Source organism: Micromys minutus (genome assembly GCF_963924665.1).
Source record: "Micromys minutus genome assembly, chromosome: 6".
Taxonomy (NCBI): domain Eukaryota; kingdom Metazoa; phylum Chordata; class Mammalia; order Rodentia; family Muridae; genus Micromys; species Micromys minutus.
Window position 1 is genome coordinate 25,530,092 of NC_137975.1, and position 21,045 is coordinate 25,551,136.

At 44.3% G+C, this 21,045-nt stretch overlaps 1 protein-coding gene and 1 pseudogene across 2 annotated transcripts; both read left to right on the top strand.

Moving 5' to 3' along the window:
- Nucleotides 1–896: 896 nt before the first annotated feature.
- Nucleotides 897–1,700, top strand: LOC308421851 (large ribosomal subunit protein eL8-like; annotated as a pseudogene). Its single transcript has one exon. The product of its transcript is annotated as a large ribosomal subunit protein eL8-like (transcript).
- A 15,724-nt stretch (nucleotides 1,701–17,424) lies between these two features.
- LOC308421734 (alpha-1,3-mannosyl-glycoprotein 4-beta-N-acetylglucosaminyltransferase-like protein MGAT4E) lies at nucleotides 17,425–20,384 on the top strand (the record flags this gene model as incomplete). Its single annotated transcript, XM_080918150.1, has 3 exons — nucleotides 17,425–17,502; nucleotides 18,165–18,321; nucleotides 19,255–20,384. Exons 2-3 carry the CDS (start codon nucleotides 18,249–18,251, stop codon nucleotides 20,382–20,384), a joined length of 1,203 nt encoding a protein of 400 aa, XP_080774276.1. The 5' UTR covers nucleotides 17,425–17,502; nucleotides 18,165–18,248.
- Between the last annotated feature and the right edge of the window lie 661 nt (nucleotides 20,385–21,045).

Genomic DNA, 21,045 nt, shown 5'->3' on the forward strand with positions numbered 1-21,045 from the left:
TAACAGGAAGCAAAAGTCTAAGAGACTATAATTGTTCCAAATCATTTTCCATGTATACATAATTAATGTCTGTAGTTGAGTTCAGAATACAGCTGGTCAGCACTGAGCCTTCTCATCTCACATTACCAGTAAAAAATTAATGAAGCTTACATATGTGTGGATCTCTGCTCATATGACACTCACAGACAGGAGTCTGGAGGGAATCAAAGATGCAAGAGACTCGGGCTCTATTAATAAACCGCCAACTGCTTTAAAAAATAATAAAGATTTTTGGATGACATGTTATCTCATTTTAATCCTTTGGGTTGAAAAGCATGCTAGTTCCACCAAAAAAAAAAAAAAATCTTCATTCAAATTTTGAGGAGAAAACTCTTAAACAAGATTTCTTGAAGTACTTAGCCACTTTGGAGGGACAAAGGACCCATATTGAAATTCCTCATTTCAATAAAAAGCAACAACTGGTGGCTGGTATTGCTAGGGTTAAAGCCATCTCTGTCCAGCCTGTGCCTGCTTTTAAAGACATGAAAGTGGGCTGAGATGTCTCAGTGGTGCTTCTCACCCAGACTGACAACTTTTTGCCTCGACTTCAGAAGGACAGATTGCTAAGGTGCAGAGTCACAGTCAAGGTAGCCCATCCCAGTAGATTAAAACACTGGCAGACTAGCTGGTGTTTCTGGAGCCCTTAGCCTGCAAGATGAGACTTCAGACAGAAGACTGTCTCCCAAACTCATATCTAAAACCAGTATACTATGTCACTCTTAAAATGAACATTAATAACCTAAAAAGATCAATATACCAAGCAAATATGGAGCCAAACAATGGTATCTTGGAGAAACTCTGTAAGACAGAAAACAAATGGAAAGAAGGGTTACTTAAGCTCTCTCCTCCAGCCGAGCAAGATGCCCAAAGGGAAGAAGGCCAAGGGGAAGAAGGTGGCCCCGGCCCCCGCTGTCGTCAAGAAGCAAGAGGCCAAAAAGGTGGTCAATCCTTTGTTTGAGAAAAGGCCCAAGAACTTCGGCATTGGGCAGGACATCCAGCCCAAAAGAGATCTAACACGCTTCGTCAAATGGCCACGCTACATCAGGCTGCAGAGGCAAAGAGCCATCCTCTATAAGCGGCTCAAAGTACCTCCTGCCATTAACCAGCTCACCCAGGCCCTGGAAAGGCAAACAGCTACCCAGCTGCTTAAGCTTGCCCACAAGTACAGGCCAGAGACAAAGCAAGAGAAGAAGCAAAGGCTATTGGCCCGTGCTGAGAAGAAAGCTGCTGGCAAAGGGGGACGTCCCAACTAAAAGTCCACCTGTCCTCCGAGCAGGAGTCAATACAGTCATCACCTCGGTGGAGAACAAGAAGGCTCAGCGGTGGTGATTGCCCATGATGTAGACCCCATTGAGCTGGTGGTTTTCCTGCCTGCCCTGTGTCGAAAGATGGGGGTACCCTACTGCATCATCAAGGGAAAGGCCAGGCTGGGGTGCCTGGTCCACAGGAAGACATGCACCACTGTTGCCTTCACACAGGTTAACTCAGAAGACAAGGACGCTCTGGATAAGCTGGTAGAAGCTATTAGGACCAATTATAATGACAGATATGACGAGATCCGCCACCACTGGGGAGGCAACGTTCTGGGTCCTAAGTCTGTGGCTCGCATTGCCACGTTAGAAAAGGCAAAGGCTAAAGAACTTGCCACTAAACTGGGTTAAATGTACACTTAAGTTTTCTGTACATAAATATAATTACAAAATTAAAAAAAAGAAGAGTTACTTAATACATTTCCATGATGTGTCAAAGCTATGGACAGAATCTAAGAAGAATTGAACCCTGTGTGAGAATCTAGTGGCATCATAAAAGCATATTAATTAAATCTAGCAAAAGGTGCTTGTGACTGGCTTTGTTAGCCTTATTTAAAATATATTGTTTTTTAAAAATTTGTTCATTTCGTTTAATTTCATGTGCTGAATACTACAATCAGTATAGGCACACGACCCCCAAGACCAAGTTCTCAGCACCAAGGAAAGAAAAATTTTGGCCCCAGAGGACAAGGAATAAGAGACAAAAACAGGAGATGGAGGATGAGGGAGAAGGGGACAAAGGACTGCCTCTGAATACAGGAAACGGAAGTGGCAGTTAATAAAGGTACAAGGATAAACCCTGTGTCTGGATGAGGTGTTTCATCTTAACTGGGTGTGTTAATTAGGAGAGTCAAAGGCTTTCAGTTGCTATTTTTGATAGCTGGATCTCGGGATGTTACTTACAGGTTTGCTTTCCCTGACTTGCTCTAGTTGCTTTCTTATAGAACCCAAAACTACCTGCTCAGGGATAGCACCACCCACAATGGGCTGGACCCTCTCCCCTTGATCACTAGTTGAGATAAAGCCTTACAGCTGGATCTCATGGAGGCATTTTCTCAGGGGAAGCTCCTTTCTCTGTGATAACTCCAGATTTCGTCAAGTTGACACAAAATTAGCCAGTATACCTCTGCATCAGCTCCTGCTTCCTGACCTGCTTGAGTTCCAGTCCTGACTTCCTCTGGTGATAAACAGCAATGTGGAGGTGTAAGCTGAATAAACCCTTTCCTCCCCAACTTGCTTCTTGGTCCTGATGTTTGTACAGCAATAGAAACCCTGACTAAAACAAAAGCCTGGTCTAAGATAGTACCATCTCTTTACAGAAGTGTCTGGGCATTCGGTGCCACATGGGGGCAGCAGAGTCTCATTAGGTCAAAACAGTATGCCTTCATGAAACCCGACTGCAAAACTAAGTACAACTACAGAAACATGTTTTGCTACTAACAGGTTTCTTTTTCTAACTTCCAAGGTTATGATGTATGGTCCTCCCCTCTCCTATTCCCTAACCTCGCTCTCCCATTCCTCCTTTTCCTTAGCTGTGCTGAGAATCCAGTGTAGAGTTGTTGGTGGATGACTCTGGGTAGGATTGGTGGTGCTGGGCTATCTTGAACTTAAGAACCCTCGGCCTGCTTTGTACACAGCAGAGCCCTTCCGCTTCTGTGCTTGTTTCCTTCTTCATTTCAAAAGGACATTGTTTTCTGGGGGAATCTTATGTAGTAATTTTATGGGAGTAATTCTGCTCCCCTCTATCAGACATCAGATTCTATTAACAAGCTGGGCAGGTTCTCAGCTATTGTAACCCAACTAGTCTATTAGTATTAGTAATAAATGCCTTGTTACTTGCCAACTGAGTCTTGCTCTGTTCCATGTGTGTCTTCAGGATGAGCTTCTCTTGGCCACATCCTCTTGGTTCATCATGGTGCATCCTGCCTCCTCTTGACCTCCTCCTTCTTCTCTCCTTGTCCTTCTCCACATGGCCCATACCTGAAATCCCCTCACTTAATCTGAAGTTCTGCCTTCCTCTTTCCCCTGCCCAGTCACAGGCTCTGGCTTTTCATTTACCAATCAGATTATTGAGGAATGTTTTTTTTTACAGTACATTGGTCAATTCAATGTCTATGTCCAGACTGCAACTTTATATTGGGTACAGAACTCATTATCTGAATACACAGTACCCCAACATACATCTCTATCTATCTATCTATCTATCTATCTATCTATCTATCTATCTATCTATCTATCTCGTGTGTGTGTTTTCAAGACAGGGTTTCTGCATGGAGCCCTGGTTGTCCTGGAACTCATTAACCCAGGCTGGCGATTTGCCTGCCTCTGCCTCCTGATTGCTGGGATTAAAGACTTTGGCCACCACCTCTTGGCTGCTTTGAATCTCAAACAAATGTTGAACTTAAAATTTTGAATAATGTTGGAACTATTTAAAACTTCAAAGACTCTTGGAGATAACTAAATGTGGGTTGTTTTAGTTTTTGTTTTTGTTTTTCATTATAAGATGGCCATGCCATTTCAGGGACAAATGCAGAATGTTTTGACTTTGAATACGAAATATCCCCACAGGTTCATATATTCAAGCTTTAGTTGTCAGAGGGTTGGCTTTAGTGAGGTGGCTGAATCCAGAGAGATTTGGTCTGGCCATTATCACTTGTATGATTAATAAAAATGATGTTATTGCCAAGAGGTGGTGGGAAGTGAGTGGGACCTGATTGGAGGAGGCACTTCAGTGAGCACTTGTCCTTAGGGATTTGGCTTTGCCCTGGCTGCTTCCCATAGTTCCTTTCACTGCTTCCTGTCAGCCATGCAGTGTGACCCTCATGAGAAACAGAGCATGAGGCTCTGCATCACTGAGGGCCCAAATCAGCAGAGACAACTACCATGAGTAGATTCTCTGGATCCATGGCCCCGGAATAAAATTCTCCTCCTTAAAGTTGTTTATATCAGCTATAATCGCAGCAGGGTAAATATAACTGTTGGGATTATTATTATGCCAAGTGACATCATTGGATGAAATAGCATATTTTGTTTAGGAATTTATCCATTAATGGAAATTTGAATTGCTTTTGACAAGCTGTTTTACTGTCAATAATTTTTTGAGGCAAGTCTCATGTAGCCCAGATTGACCAGAAGTAAAATAAAACTAATGGGGTGATGTTCACATTTGTGTTTGACTTTGGAGATGGTCTCCCATGGAGCCCTGGCTGACCATGAACTTACAAGCTTCATGCTTCAGCCTCCCCAGTGCTGGAACTTCGGCCCTGTTCCATGACCTCTGACTTTGTCTTTAACTTTGTGAGCAATTGCCACGCTAACTGTCACAGCTGCTGCACCATTTCAAATTCCTCCCAACCATAGCGGTATCAGATTTCCCCCTGTCCCCACCAACTCTGTTACTGTCCATTTTTCTCTTCATATCTATCCTAATGGGTGTGAAGTCATGTCTTATGGTGGTTTATCCAGGAGGGTCTGGTATGGGCATTTGTTTGTGTGTTCGTACACATGGGGGTGTGCACTTATGTATGGAGGCCAGAAATCAACTTTGGATGATCTTTTTCAGTGTGTCTCTACCTAATTTTTAAAAGATATGATCTCTCAATGAACCTGGAACTTACTGATCCCACTAGACGGACTGGCAATGAACTTCAGAAATTCGTCTGTTACACCACCTCCACCCTCCCTAGCACTGAGTTCAAGCATGCTACCAATCTTGAGTTTTATATGGGTCCTGGGGATCTGAACACAGATCCTCAGGACCACATGGCAAGTGCTTTGCTAAGTCATCGACTGTGGCTCTGATTTCCATTTTGCTCCAGATGACTGATGATGCTCAAATGCGGATGATGTTCTCCACCACGTTAAGTCCAAGAAGCCTCCAGCAGCTGCTTCCCCATACATTGTTCTGTCAAGGAAATACATTCTGTTTGATATATTGAATAGTATGTGAGATGGATCTCTCACACACAAAGTCTCTCAGTGGTTAAGAGCACTTGCTACCCTTCTAGAAGAGTCTGCTTGGTTCCCAGCACCCACATCAAGGTGTCCACAGCCACCTGTAGCTTCAGTTCCAGGGGACTCAACACTTTCTTCCAGCCTCCATAGGTACCAGGCACACTCATGGTACACATTCACATAAAATAAAAACTAACAAATCTATTTTTAAAAGTAGGCTGTAGCCCAACAGTGATAGCACCCACCTTTGATCCTAGCACTCAGGAGGCAGAAGCAGATGGATCTCTATGAGTTCCAGGCCAGCATGGTCTACAGAGTGAGTTCCAGAATGGCCAAAGCTATACAGAGAAACCCTGTCTCAAAAATAAGTAAGTAAGTAAATAAGTAAATATTAAAATTAGGCCATGTAAGACCAGCAAGATGTCTCACCTAACAAAGACCCTCGCTGCCAACCCTAATGACATGAGTTCTCTCCTCAGAATCCATGTGATTGTCCTCTGGTCTCCAAATGCAGCTTGGCTGTCAGAACACAACATGACAACCATGCACAAAAAACACTGGGAAGAGGACATACTGGCTTGCTCACAGGCTGGTTGTAGAAAGGTTGGATGTAGAAGGTCCAGGATCTAATTACAAATTATCCATAGCTATCTTGGTCTCTTAATAGCCCCTTCACATCTTTGTAAGTGTTAGGTAAATCCTTCAGCATATACCAAGAGATCCCTAGCTTCCACTAATCAAAAGGCTAGGAATGCCATCAGATATCTGAGGCCTAAGGCTGAGAAGACCCTGCTTTGATCACCCCACCCCACCCCACCGTGTATTTTAAATGTGCCTCAACTTATGGTTTCTTTGTGTTACTATGAAAATGTCAAGAAACTGTTAACTATGTAGGAACATGGAATTCGGAGTAACCTGAACCTGTTTTTCTGAGCCTTGGTCATTCATATTCGGCTCCAGAAGAAACACCTTTGAGATGAGAGTTGTGTTTTCAAATTGCATTACCTGGGATTCCTGGAATGCCTCTCCAGGCACACCAGCTGTCTCACTGAAGGTCGGCTAAGGAGCTGATGCAGACTCCACCCATTCCGGACTCCCACTTCCTCCTTCCAGTCCCTGTGCTGCTGTGCGGGACACACAGAAGGAGGAAAAGGAGGAAGCAGAATCACACAGCTGGTCCCCAATCTGCATACCACACTCAGGAGGCAGAGAGAATCAGATCTCTGAATTTGAGGCCAGCTTCATCTACAGAGTGAGTTCCAGGATAGCAAAGGCTACATAGGGAAATCCAGTCTTGAAAAACAAACCAAAACAAAATTTTGAAATAAGGAGTTTTCCATGACTTCAAACTCCTCGTAGTTCTTGTCTGAGAAATACTTCTGCAATAGTTGGCTCTTCATCCATGTTGTCTTGGATAGCTACCCACAGGCAAGAGCTCAAACAGATGCCCAGGTTTCTCAGGCAACCATCACACCAGCAGTGGCCCTATCAATCTTCACTCTGTTTGCAGTAGGTGCCCGGCCTTGCTCCACCTAGGAAAGCCCCTTCCCACCGCTGAAGGCAAGTACAAGAGAAGGCCTTTCCAGTGTCCCCCAGTAGTTGGCACGGTCATCCTCTCCACACAAACTGAAGCCTCCCAGCTCTGTGAGAAGCCTGAACCTAAGTGCTGTTACTTATCTATTTGTTTGTTTTTGTTTTCCACTTGTTTATGTATTTGTTTGTTTGTAGTTTGAGACCCAGTCTCACCATGTAGCCCCTAGCTGTCCTGGAACTCACCATGTAGACCAAGCCGGTCTCAAACTCACAGAGACCTGCCTGCATCTGCCTCCCAAGCACTGAAAGTAAAGGTGTGAGCCAACATATCCACAATCTGTCCTTTAGTTGGCAAGTAAGTGCACATGCTATCCAGAGCGGTCTATAACAAGTGTGTGTGGGGGCTGGGGGGTGGCTACTAATTCTTTAGAATGGCATGGAAGATATCAAGGTAATACTGAGTGTTTTTAGGGGGAAGAGGTAGCATATTTGGGATACAGATGGAGGAGCCAGAGGTTTCCCTAAGAAACTGAAAATGACCTATTTGTGGAGACAGGCTTATCTCCCCTTTACTCCTGAGACCTGTCATATTTCAGGAATTCTGCTCCCATCTGACAGAGGGCCTCTTAGTAATGTGACCTCTCTTACCATAAACCTGGATTTCAATCCACCCTTTTCACTGTGACTCAGGCTGTTCAGCCAGATCTTAGCAAGAGGTTATCTCTGGCTGTTCAGACTGAGCCCTTTTTGCTATTCTTTTTGTTTGTTTGTTTCAGAGTTTATACTAAGTGTATCCCATATAAGAAAGGGTGCTAGAAAGATGGCTCAGTGGCTAAGGGCATGTTCAAAACCCAGCATCCACTTAAGACAGCCCAGGACTGTTGTGGGAATCTTACTGGAACAGGCAATCTGAGGTGATGGGAATGGTAAAGAGGTGATGTCACTGGTGGACCGAAGCCAGGACAGCTCCTGAAAGGCTTCCATCTGGATCTGGTTCATATTTTCATTTTACTCTACAACCATTGTGATGGGCTACTAATCTATAGTTATTCCATCTCATGAAATTATTCCTAGGAATACCTTAAGTGCTGAAACTATTTTGGGTAAACTGGTCAGATAACTGGTTAGGTAAAGTGGTCAGGTAGACCAGCTATAAAAGACCAGAGTAAATTCTTATACAATGTATCCCTGACCTAAGGGTTATAACTGCTCTTCTCCTCTTCTGTAAACAATGGGTGCTTGCTTTCAGGTGTGCACAGCTGCCTTTCTGTATACATTGTAACTGCAGATTTTGCCTTTAAAAATTCCAACAAATAGAAGGTGGACACTGGTTCCCTCTCCTCTGCCTGGCACAGCCCAAACAATGGTCACATAGTTTGACTGATTCTGGCCTCATGTGTTGTTTTGTTTTGTTTTTTTCAGGTACCCCATAATGCTGGGGGGGGGGGCAAGCCAGCAAGATTTCACAAAAGCTAAAGTGGCAGTCTGCAGGTCATTAAGGCAACTAGCCATGCTTTTAGCTATTTCTCCAGGTCATCCTGTTCCAGGAAGTAAGTGAAGTTATACTTGGTAAATAAGCAAGTGCCAACAGTGCTTTAAGTAAATCACTAAATAAATTAATGTCCAATAATTGGTCTTTGTTCTACTTCAACAACCACTTGTAACTCAAGCTCGGTGGGGATCCTATGCCTCTGGCCTCCCAAGGGAACCAAACTCATGGCCACATGCCTACATACAGTGCCCCCCAGCCCTTCTCACACACATAATTAGAGATAATAAAAAGGAAAAAAAAAAAACCTTCAATCCCAGCACTCTGGAGTTAGAGGCCAGGGGATCACACAAAGTTCCAAAGCCAGGCCAGACTGGGCTACCTAGTGAGACTCTGTTTAAAAAAAAAAAAAAAATGTTTTGAGAAATTTTTCAATAAGATACCTCTATTTGGAGAGGGAAAATGTGACCAACTTATAGCTCACATCCCTGAGACAGAATCCCAGGAAGTTTCTATCCACCTTCTAGTCCATCTCTTCTTTCCTGGAGCTGGAGTAAGGCTGGGTTAATGAAAAGGCTCCATTCAGAGTGAGCAATGGGTTCTGGGGAGGGGAGGGGGCGGGGTGGAGGACCTGAGAGTGACAGACACTTGGCCTTGCCTCAGGATGCACATTCTTCTGGCCTACCTACCCCAGGCTTACCAAGGACTATACTTTGGATAGAGCTCTGAACACTAAGTGGGGCCCCAGCTCCAGGGAAGGTGTGGACAGTTGCATGCAGTGGCTGACACTCAAAAGGAAAACTATCAATTGTTTCATCTCAGGCCCTTCCCTATCTGAAGCCCTGGGTCACCCAAAGCCTCCTGCTGGGAAGCAGAGTGCTCCTCTGCTGTCTCCCACTCACACCTTTCCCTTCTTATTTTTTAAGATTTATTAATTTATTTTATGAGTACACTGTAGCTGTCTTCAGACACACCAGAAGAGGGCATCAGATCCCATTACAGATGGTTGTGAGCCACCATGTGGTTGCTGGGAATTGAACTCAGGACCTCTGGAAGAACAGTTAGTTCTCTTAACCACTGAGCCATCTCTTCAGCCCATACCTTTCCTTTAATAAGAGTCTCACAGCTATGATTTTATTTTATTTTCTCAGTGACTAAATTGAAATGACAAAACAAAAGAATGAGAGAAAGTCAGAAATGGTGACAACAGAATCAGAGGGTCTAGACCTTAGATCAATAGCCAGGGACATAACCTGAGGGCTTGGAGTAGCTATCAGACCCCATAATACAAGCAAACACCAGCAATACAGAGAAAGGACAGGCAGTGGAATCAGCTAGAAGAACCCATGGAAAAGCTGGCAGGGCACGCCTGTAATGCTAGAGCCAGGAAGGCAAAGGCAGAAACATCAGGAGTTCAAAACCATTCACAGCTACATAGTGAGTTCCAGGTCAGCCAGGACGACCTGAGACCAACCCTGTGTCAACAAATAAACTGCGGGCGAGCAGAAACTACTTACTATACCTGGAAACAAGAGGCTAGCCTGATATTCAGGTTCAGAAAGGACAAAGTGACTTACTTTCTGCGTGGGGATAAGTGTGCTCTGATCCCATTAGTGAGTACATAGACTTGAGGAAGGAAGTAATCAGTACTTTGTTGGCAGTTACTCTGGTGCTGCTATGTATTCAGATGTCAAATTCTGTACCCCCGAGATCTGGTTGCTCTTCCTGAACACCAAGTGATGCTATGTAAACCCTGATCCCCAATTTAAAGTTAATTGATTATTAAAGGTTAAAGCCTGTGGTTGGGCAGTAGGGAGAGAAAGGCGGGACTTAAGGACTGAGTGACAGGTCTGAGAAGAAATGAGAGAAAGAGAGGAGGAGAGGAGATGGACAGGTGACCAGGAGAAACAATAAGCAACAAAGAACATATGGCTGGGATGTAAGTTAGAATAGCTCCAAAACCTGCCCAATCTAGGCTTACAGCTTGTAAATAAAATATGTTATGTGTCACTTATACAGGCTAGCTAGAAGAAATAATGCTTCTTACAGTACTTGACTAGAGATTAATACCTCACATAACCTACCATAAATCCTGATTAAAGTTTGTTACAGGGGATTGGGAGAGATGGTTCAGTGGTTAAGAGCACTGGCTACTTTTCCAGAGGACCCGGGGTTCAATTCCCAGCACCCACATGGCAGCTCACAACTGTCTATAACTCCTGTTCCGTGGAACCTGATATCCTCACACAGACATACATGCAGTCAAATCACCAATGTACATAAAAGTAAATACATTTTTAAAAAAATCAGTTTCAGACTTAGGAGTTAGTAGTAGATGGGGGCAGTAGTGGACATTCTGGAGGGGATACTGGTTGAAGGAAGAGAGAGGCTTCTGGTGTCTCTCTCTCTCTCTCTCTAGAATATTTGGGTGATTCTCAGACATACATCAAACACAAAATCTACACAATGTTTTGTTGGCTCCAGAGTCAAAAGTATAGTCAGTGGTGCTTCCATGATTCTTACACTAAAGGTCCTCGGACATATACACTCCTGATTCATTCCCACGTTCTCCTCCTTACTCCCACACTCCTCACGGAAGTGTGAATGAGAACCAGTCCCCACAGTATGCATACAAACTCTTGAGTGGAAGAGATTCAAGCATCCTGCCCTTCGCCTTAGGTGTGATAGAAACCAGGTGAGGGAAATTCAGTCTAATTCCTTACAGAGGGATTCCTATTCATTGTCTAGTGTAGGAAGGGATGTGTCCGAGTTGTTAGCTTAGACAGAATGCTAACACGAGTCTCTTTTTATGATCCTTTGATGGATTTCCCCAGCAACCAAGCAGTAGAGGAAGATCAGACATTGAAGCCAAGCATGCTGCATATTTCTGTAAACACAGCACTCTGGAGCAGGAGGAGGGTCGAGTTCCAGGGCTGCTTAGCAAGACTCTGTCTCAAGGAGAGAATGGGGGGAGGGGAGGAGAGAGTAAATCCAAAAACTTAGAAAAGGAAGAAAAGAAACTCAAAAAGCCAAGAATGGGCATTGAGCTTCATGGAGCTTCATCAGATGTTTTTCTCAGCGTCGGTTCAGCATGACAGATGTGTTTCCCTCACTTAACTGATTATAATCTTACTTTGTAACCATCCTTGCATTGCCAGTGTAGGTACTGCTATGTGATGATGACATGTTCTGGTACTGCTCCGTGGTGGTTTGCACAGGAAAAGCCCCCAAAGACTCATGTGTTTAAATGTTTGGTGTAACTTTAATTTTTTTTCAAAACCTATTTTTAATGATGGTTCTTAAACACTTTAGCCTCCCTGCTAGCCCACCACCTACCAGAGGTAGTAGGAAAGAAAGGATACAGGAGAAGTGGGCCTGTTTAGAATTGGTTCTGAAAGACCAGGATAAATCCTGACCCCCTAACAGGTAAAGTAGAAGACCCCTAGCAGATAGAGAATAGCCAAAACTGTAGGATAGCAGGTTCAGTGACTGTTTCAGGAACTGGCTGACCATAAAGAATTTATGGCCTTAAGGTCAGGGTGACACTGTTTCAGAAACTGACTGACCATAAAAACATAAAAGTTAAATAACACATCATAAACAATCTTGAGGGGAGCTGGAGAGATGGATCAGTGGTTAAGAGCACTGGCTGCTCTTCCAGAGGTCCTGAGTTCAAATCCCAGCAACCACATGGTGGCTCACAACTATCTACAATGAGATCTGATGCCTTCTTCTGGTGTGTCTAAAGACAGCTACAATGTACTCATATACATTAAATAAGTAAGTAAGTAAGTAAATAAATAAATAAACAATCTTGAGAAACCGGATGTTCTCCTTGAGATTCTTCACTGGTATTTTTGGTATTCTTCAATGCCATACTCCCTCCACCCCCATTGTGGTTTGTTTCCTTTAAAACCCCCTTCTCCCAACCACTCGGGGTCAGACTCCTCTACTCCTGCGTGGGATATGAGTCTCGACCCCAGTGCACTGGTCAATTAAAAAACCTCAAGTAATTGCAGCAAGGACGGTCTCTCGTGAGTTCTTGGGGGGTCGTGTTATCCCAAGACTTGACTGAGGGTCTCCCCTCGGCAGGAGTCTTCCAGTTCTTTGGAGCAATTCCTGTCTGGGTGGCCTGGAAATCGGCAGTTCAGTTCACAGGTCAGCAGCGGCAGCTCAGTCGCTCACTAACACTTCATGGACACACCGGCAGTCCATTTTGGTAGTCTGGATGGCAAACACAAATCAGCAGTGGTAGCACCACCCACAGTGACAGCCAGGCCTCAGCCTCAGCTTGAGTCAGCAGGAGGGAGCAGGAGGAACGCCAGAACTTCCCAGCTGTGCCTCTCTCAGGGAAACAAAGACCAGAGAAGATGCGAAGATGCAGGATCCAGTGTTGCACAGCTAGCTCTATAAGCAAGCCAAGCTTAGCCTCTGTCACTGTCCTTTTATACTCTCTACAAACATCACATGTCCTCCATGTGCCTTGCCTCAGCACGTGCAGCTGTCTCAGCTGACATCACTCTTCCAATTAGTCCGAATCCACAGAAGTGGCAAGAAACTACAGCACACCACCAGTTTTTTGGTGCGTTTCTCTCTACGGCGTCCCAACAAGTGCAAGTCAACTATGCAATGTATGGTGGACCAATACATGCATGTTGTTATTCAAAAAACAAAACAAAACAAAACTTTATCACGTGTCCTTTTACGTGCTTGCTATAACAGAACATCTTCTCTCTGGATTTTTGAGGCAGCATTTTTCTGCTCAGCCCTGGCTGACCTGGAACTTGCTTTGCAGCCAGACTGGCCTTGAACCCCACCTACTTCTGCCTCCTGAATGCTGGGATTGTAGGCATGCCTGGTTTGATTGGGTTGTTTTGTTTTGTGCTTTAGTCTTTTTAAAACTGCCAGGGATTGAAAGCAGGGCCTCCTGCACATGCTTAAGCCCCTTACCTCTCAGCTATATCCCAGCACTCCCACCCCATTTTATTTTACATTTTATTTTAGACAAGGGCTCACTAAGTTATTCAGACTGGCCTGGAACTTGTGACCCTCCTACAGGGTTTCTGGTAGCTCCTGCCCTATACCAGAATGTTTAGAATTATCAGAAATGAGAATGTTTCTAATAGGAGGAGTAACTTTGGATATTTTACTAATATTATGATAATTTAGGCATGAAATATTTTTGTTTAAGTTTTATTGTAGGTTTATTTGTGGGACCGTAAGCAGGTCCTGAAATCCTTAGTCCCAGAAGTCTGAACTCTAAACTCAGGGCTCTACTAATGAGCACAATCAGAACAGGGATCTTCTGGTTTTATTTTGTGTGTGTGTGTGTGTGTGTGTGTGTGTGTGTGTGTGTGTGTGTGTGTTATGTGTACTTGTGCATCAGGTGCCCATGTACCTGCGATGAGTGTGGATGTATATAGAAGCCAGAGGTCAACTCCAGGTGTTTGCCTCTATTATGGTCTTCTCTGTGCAGTCATTCCCACAATCCATTTTATTTAATCCATCTATTTATCATGTGTTTATATTTGTATACATATTTTGTCTGTGTGTATATCTATACACCACATGCAGCGTGCACGGTGCCTATAGAGGTCATAAAAGTCATCATATTTCCTGGAACTAGAGATGTAGATAGTTGTGAGCCACCGTGTGGGTGCTGAGAATCAAACCTCTTGGTGACTGGCCACCTCAAGCTTCTACCACTCTGATTTACCCTTGAACTGTAAGACAAAATAACCAACTCCTTCCTTTAATTGCTTTGTTAACTGATTTTGTTCCAGCAACATGTATGATAACCAATACCCATCTACAGGAAAAAGAAATAGGCTTAGAATCTTACAGTGCCTTCTATATAAAAATGTATCCTATACATCTGTAGAAAGAATGCAGAGATACCAACTACCATTACAACTTTGGAGGGGAAGCAAAGATAGTTTATATAACAGTAAAGGTAACCAAATGGTTTAGGGAAACTAAAAGAGATACAAATATACTCAGTTAACAGATATTAACATTCTTAAATACAAGAATGTAAATAGTCTTTCAACAGTGGTACTGAAAGAATGGGATATCAGTCGAAGGGGATGGGGGAGGCTGGAGAGATGGCTCAGTGGTTAGGAGCACTGACTGCTCATCCAGAGGTCCTGAGTTCAAATCCCAGCAACCACATGGTGGCTCACAACCATCTGTAATGGGATCTGATGCCCTCTTTGGTGTGTCTAATGACAGCTACAGTGTACTTAGATATAATAAATAAATAAATAAATAAATCTTTAAAAAAATAACTTCAGCACCTACCTCATACATGTAAAGTATTTTTAGATGAATTATAAGGCTGAAGGTAAAGATGAAGGAAGACCAGGAGGAGAAGAGGAAGAGAAATAGAAGAAAAGGAAAAAGAGTAAGAGAAAGAGGAGGATGAAGAAGAAGAGGAGGATGATAAGGAGTATTTTAGCTACTTTTCTATTGCTGTCATAAGACACCATAACCAAGGCAACTTATAGAAGGAAGGGTTTGCTGGCTTACCACTGAAATGGCTTACTTTTTTAGAGTCCATGACCATCATGATGGGGAGCATGGCAGCAGATCTACAGGTGTGCCTCTGGAGCAATAGGTGAGTGCTCACATAATGAGACTCACCACAAAGCAGAGATGACACTGAGGATGGCACCAGTGTTTTGAAACCTTAAGCCCTACACTAGTGACACACCTCCTCCAACAAGGCCATACCCCCTTAACCTTCCCAAACAGTTCCATAACAGAGGACTAATTGTTTGAACATAATAAGCCTTTGAGGGACATTCTCATTCAGATGGGAAGGAGGAGCAATACAATTGGAAATACAATCTCAGCAGTGTTAAAGAACAGATTAAAAAGAAAGGGAAACTTCAGAAGGCCACTGGACACTTCTAAGCATAAAAGAGAACTGAACATTTGAGAACAATTTTGTGGTAGTCTACCAGGCAGCACAGAGTAGCAACTGTGGACACAGATGGCAGTGAATAGCCCATGGGGACTTCTAATGAGGAAGGGACAACTCAGAATCCACACTTGTTGACTCAAACTAGCAGGGAATATGCGAATTTCAAGTCACAAGACTAAAGGCTGGTTTTGAGACTATTTCCACCTCACCTCAGCAAGTAGGTGCTTATATAAGTCCAGATAGACACTTGGCACCCATTCAGACTGAACAATGGTTGTCAGGTGGGGTTTCCTGGGAGGGGTGACTAGCTTTAGCAACCTCAGAGAAGATGCTCTGGGACTGTACCTATCAACATTCGGTTGTTTTCTTCAGAGACAATCCTGTTCCAGTTAAGCTTCGAGCAGCATCTTGAACTGGCCAGAAAAACATCTGTGGATTTTGTACCCCAAAATACAATGTGGTCCTAATTCGAAGTTTCTGGTTTCTTCCAGGTTTCTATGGATCCCAGCAGTCCACAATGAAGGAAACACACCCAGTCCTTCTGCGTTTAATCAGAACCATATCTTCTATCTAACATAATCCTGGAAAGGAAAAGCCCCCAAAGTAAGTATAGATTTGAGAGATGAGATCTAATTCATTTATCACTAACTCCTCCACCAGAAGATGTTGGTTTGAATTTAATACTTGACCCTAAATTTCCTCTTCATTAAAAAAAAGTATTATGGGGACTGGACAGGCTCAGTGGTTAAGAGGACTGGCTGTTCTGCCAGAGGACCCAGGTTTAATTTTCTACACTGCTGGCTCACAACTCCAGTTCCAGAGAGTTCAACACCCTCTTCTGGCCTCTGCATGCACCAGACACATATGCACACAGACCTACGTGCAGGTAAAATACCTATATGTATTTTTTAAAAAGTACCTATAACAACCTGCCAGTGACCATTGACAAGGAATTGAAGTTGAATTTGAGATTTAACAGAACTAGAATGCTGTAGTAATTATTTAAATCCTGGCCCTAGGTTTCTACCCTGCCTTGGCTATTTAAGTTCCCAGACGAAAGACACACACAACCTTGGGCAAATAACTACCCTTCATGCTATTAGAATCTACTTTCCTATTGACAGCCCCGAGTCATTACTTACTATGTTTCCTCGGGGCTGCTCTTAACTCCAATAGGCCAGCTTTCAGGGGCCTATTCTTATGGCTTATGTAACCCATGGCAGCTTTTCCTTCTTCCTCCTACTCTCTCTTTCCTCACAGTCCTCCTCCAGACCCCAAGCCCAGAAACCTAAACCCCACCTATGTCTCTTCTGCCCAGCTATTAGCTGTTGCATCTTTACTTACCAATCAGAAATAACCTGGGGGCAGGGTCACTCAGCATCTTATGTGGGAGCTCTCTCTGGGGACCCCAAATTATCATTAGAATATAAGCAACCCACTACAGTAGAGGACTCTAAGCTAATGCCTTTACTGGCACTCTGTGGGCTCCCAGAGAAACAAAGGCAAACATACTGAGTATTTCTCATCGCTATCACAGATAAGCTCAGGATCCAGAAGGTCTCATGACAAAATGGGGTTGTTTACACAATGTCTTGGGCACATTAAGCTACATTGCTGAAGAGGGAGGGAACATCTTGCTCAGGGCATTCCTCCCAGGAGAGTAAACAAAGATATCTGGGAACAGAGTTCACACCACAGGACAGTGTAAGGAAGTCTGTCATATTACACATACATATGTGGTCACATGCGCAGAATAGAATTGGTTCTCTCCTTCCATCATACTGATTCCCGGGATAGAACTGAGTCATTGGGCTTGGTCGCAAGAGCTGAGCCATCTTTACAGCCTCCATATTTTCTTCTTGGCAACAAATACCTTCCAGTTTACCTGGGAGCAAACCCCAAGCAGGGGCTTCACAGAATCAAACCCTTGTTGGTTGTCTTTCCTGAGAAGGCTAAAAGCAGCGGCAGGAGAAAGTTTGGGAGGAAAAGGTAAAGACAATAATTAGGCATTGGGAAAGCTCTGTCCGGGAAGGGTGGGCTAGAATGTGGCATAGCAGTGGCGAGGGTACCCGTGCCCTCTGAGGAGGAGACCCTCAGGGTCTGCTGCTGCTCACGTTCCTTCCATAGCTGCTGCTGGTGCCATGAGAGGCCATGAGAGGTGCATCGGAGTCCTGGCATCCCTGATCATTCTGGGGTTCTTTCTTCAAGAGAATACAGCATCACTCGCAGAGCAGCAATATAACACATTGCTGGTGAGAACCAGGGGTAGAGGCTACGTCACCCGTCACGGGAAATGGGTCTTCCCACTGTGTTAAAGCCTCTATTACTAGACTCCTCGAGTGAACGCTAAGGGAAAGCGGCTGAGGGATCCGGACAGTGTCGGAGAGGACATTACCTCTGGGCTGCCTTAAGAGGGATAGGATTTGGGAAGGGCAGGAAGAGGAGCAGGCATGGAGGGTGGGGTGAAGCACAGCTACATGTAGAGGAGAAACCAGAGGTAACTTCCCTAGCACACACACGGGGTAGCCAAGGCTTTGGGCAGCCGAGCTGTGTATAATAAGACTAAGCAAGTAAAAGGACTTTCAGGGTCAGCCAGTGTGGGAAGAGCTTAAAGGCAGGGCCAGGCTCTGTCTTTCTGAGCCCAGTTATTAGCTCGACCTTGATAAAGCAATGCCAGGTGGGTAGCGGCTTGGCAGACAGGTCCTCCTCCCTCTATAGGATTCCAGGGCCACACCGCTGTGGCCAGAAAGCTCTGTGGAGGCTCACAACGAGGTAGAGAGAACAGCAAAGCTAAGCTCTGACAGATTGTATAGAATGGATCCTAGGAATCATCCAGTCTCCCCTAAAGAGGACATGCCCCCAGTTGTCTCCAAGAATCACCCCCTGAGGCTGACAATATATCACTTGTACTCAGCGTGAAAAGAAGAAAGTGATACAGCAGATAGCTCAAGAGGAAATCGGCTCCGAAATCAAGCACCATTTGCGATACTTCACAGAGATGCAGAAAAGTTCCCATGTTCTCCAGCATGCCACCTACACAGTTCTGGCTGGAAACTCTCCCAAGCTGAAGAGTGAGTATGTGGAAGGAGCCATTAGACTTTTCAAAGGTCAGACACAGAATTCACTCATTCCTTCATTCATTCATTTCTTTTTCTTTCTTTGTTTCTTTCTTTCCTTCTTTCTAAAAATGACAGAACTTCTCTGAGTATCCCTGCCTGTCCTGGAACTTACTTTGTACACCAGTCTGTCCTTGAACCTAGAGACCAGCCTGCCTCTCGGGTGTTTGGCTTAAAGGTACGAGCCACCACCACCAGGCTAAGGTCTTTAACCTAATAGAGAATAGGCTCTGAAGGAGGGAGCTGGCAACTATCAGGAAACAAGTTCTTTGACTGATGGCCAGCAGGTACAGGTTTCTACCTAGCTTCATCTTCTTCCCACCTGATCCCTCTTGAATGTCCAGCAGGACCAAAAGACCAGAGAAACTCTGTGAGCGAGCCTGTGGTGAGATTCATTCCTGCCAGGCTTCTGGGGAGGGGAAACTAGATAGAAGATGAGCCAGGGGTACCCGAGACAGAAGTGGGTAGACAGAAAAGAAGGTAATGGAAACTTATGGGCCACTGAACCGCACAGGCCTGTGAACTGGACCAGCCAGCCATAAGGTTTTAAAGGGACCTGGAGATCTTAGTCCAGAGCTGGGCAGTCCATAGTAGAGATAACTCTAAAGGACAAGGCAGGCCAGGCCATGATAATTTTCTTCATGACAATAGCTACATAGTTCCATTCTAAAGAGAGCCTTATCCTCATGAAGCTTCTCCTCCTGACCCCTCTCAAAGTATTAAACTAGTGAGACTTTATAGCTTTGAGGAAGGTGTTCACCTCCCAACCCAGGAGAAGAGAAGATGTGAGCCTGGTTTGGGAAGTGGCATTAGGTGAAGGGGCTGGGAAGAAAGTCCTAGGATGCGTCTGCCTTGATGAAGTACTGAGATTGTTTCTGTGTTCCTCAGGGCTGCTGACGGTGGGGATCTTCTCGGCGCAGCATAGTCCCGGGACTTACCTCTTGAACACCATGACATCCTTATTCCAAGCTTCCTCAGAGCAGGACCTGGACCATATGCTGATAGTGGTCCTTCTGTCAGACACTGACCCCAAATGGCTCAGCCAAACAGTTGCCAACATTTCACATCTTTTCACGCCTCACATTGAATCTGGGAGCCTGCTGGTGGTTCATGGTCAGCTCGGTGATGCCAGAGCAGAGAGCAGAAATCAAACCTCCCCCTGTGGAAAACTATATTCTAGGCAGAAAACAAGTTCTGCCCTTCTCATGAATTTTGCCCGCAACCTTTCTGAATACTTCTTGATACTGGGAGAGAATGTATATAGCACCCCCAGGTTTCTGTCTGACATCTTCTGGGTCTTGGTAGCCTGGAACCAGACCCCTTGGGTGATCCTGGACTTCTCCAGCATGACAATCTCCGGGAAGGTTTTTCATACTAAGGACCTCGCCCGCCTCATCTCCTTTTTGCTCCTCTTCCCCAAGGACATTCCAACTCACTTGCTTTTCTCTGAGTTCAGACTTCTCTTGTCTCAAAATGTCCCTATTCGCCTCAATCCTTCCATCTTCTACCGAGTGGACGGCGACTCTGAATTTGAAGGCATGTGCTTTCCTGCCAAGCAAGACAACAACCTGGGCAGACCAGACAACCCCTCTGCTACTGTTTTTACAGACATGATCTCAGTTTGGAATACAAATCCACAGAATGCCTACATTCTCAGTGATGACGACTTCTGGGCCTTCAACCCTGTAAAAGACAACTACTTGCTGGTGGTTCTGGATAAGCCACAAAAAGTCATCCAGGTAGCCATAGAAACAGGCTATAATGAGAATATGTTGAACTTATTGAGACATGGACAACTATTGCTGGGCTACAGCCCCATGGATTACCCTAAACGCTGTGCTCACTATACCTTGGTAGGCCCGTTGGTGAGAGGTCAGTTGGATCAGATAGTATTTTACGAAGAAGATTCTGTGAAGGAGATCAGTTGTATAAAATTGCAGGTGACTGCATCTCATGACTACTCCATCAAGATAACACAAATCAAAGTCTGGACAGAAGTGGAGGAAGAGGAGAATTAGAGGGTATTGTGAGATTCCTATAAGACTGGGTGTAGGAAGGGAGAAATAAAGCCATCAAATGACTAAGAATGTCTCCACCTTGTGAACACAGTGATCATGTCATTTATTCTCCGAAATGGACCCTATGTTGCTTGGTTCCTGTCAACTTGACACAAAACTGGATAAAACTGAGAGGAGGGAGCCTCCATAACATTGGCCTGTAGGTAAGTAAGCCTGTGGGGCACACTCTGAATTAGGGACTGATGTCACAGACAAAGTGAAGTGCTTCTAAAGAACATCACAACAGGTTATTCCCTGGCTTCCTAATGGGCACTCACACAAAACACATCACAAACACACATATATGCAAATACACATCCATCACACACATACACACAAACACATCACTCAGATATACACAAACATGTACAAACATACACATATATACACAAACACACATATACATATAAACACAAACACATATCACAAATACAGAAACACACACAAATATACACATATACACATAAATACAAACACCTAACAAAACACATACATCACAAACATACACACATACATGTACACACATCATAAACATATACACAAATACATATAAACACATACACAAATACACATATAAACATACATACAAGCACATCACAAACACACACACTCACAAACATAC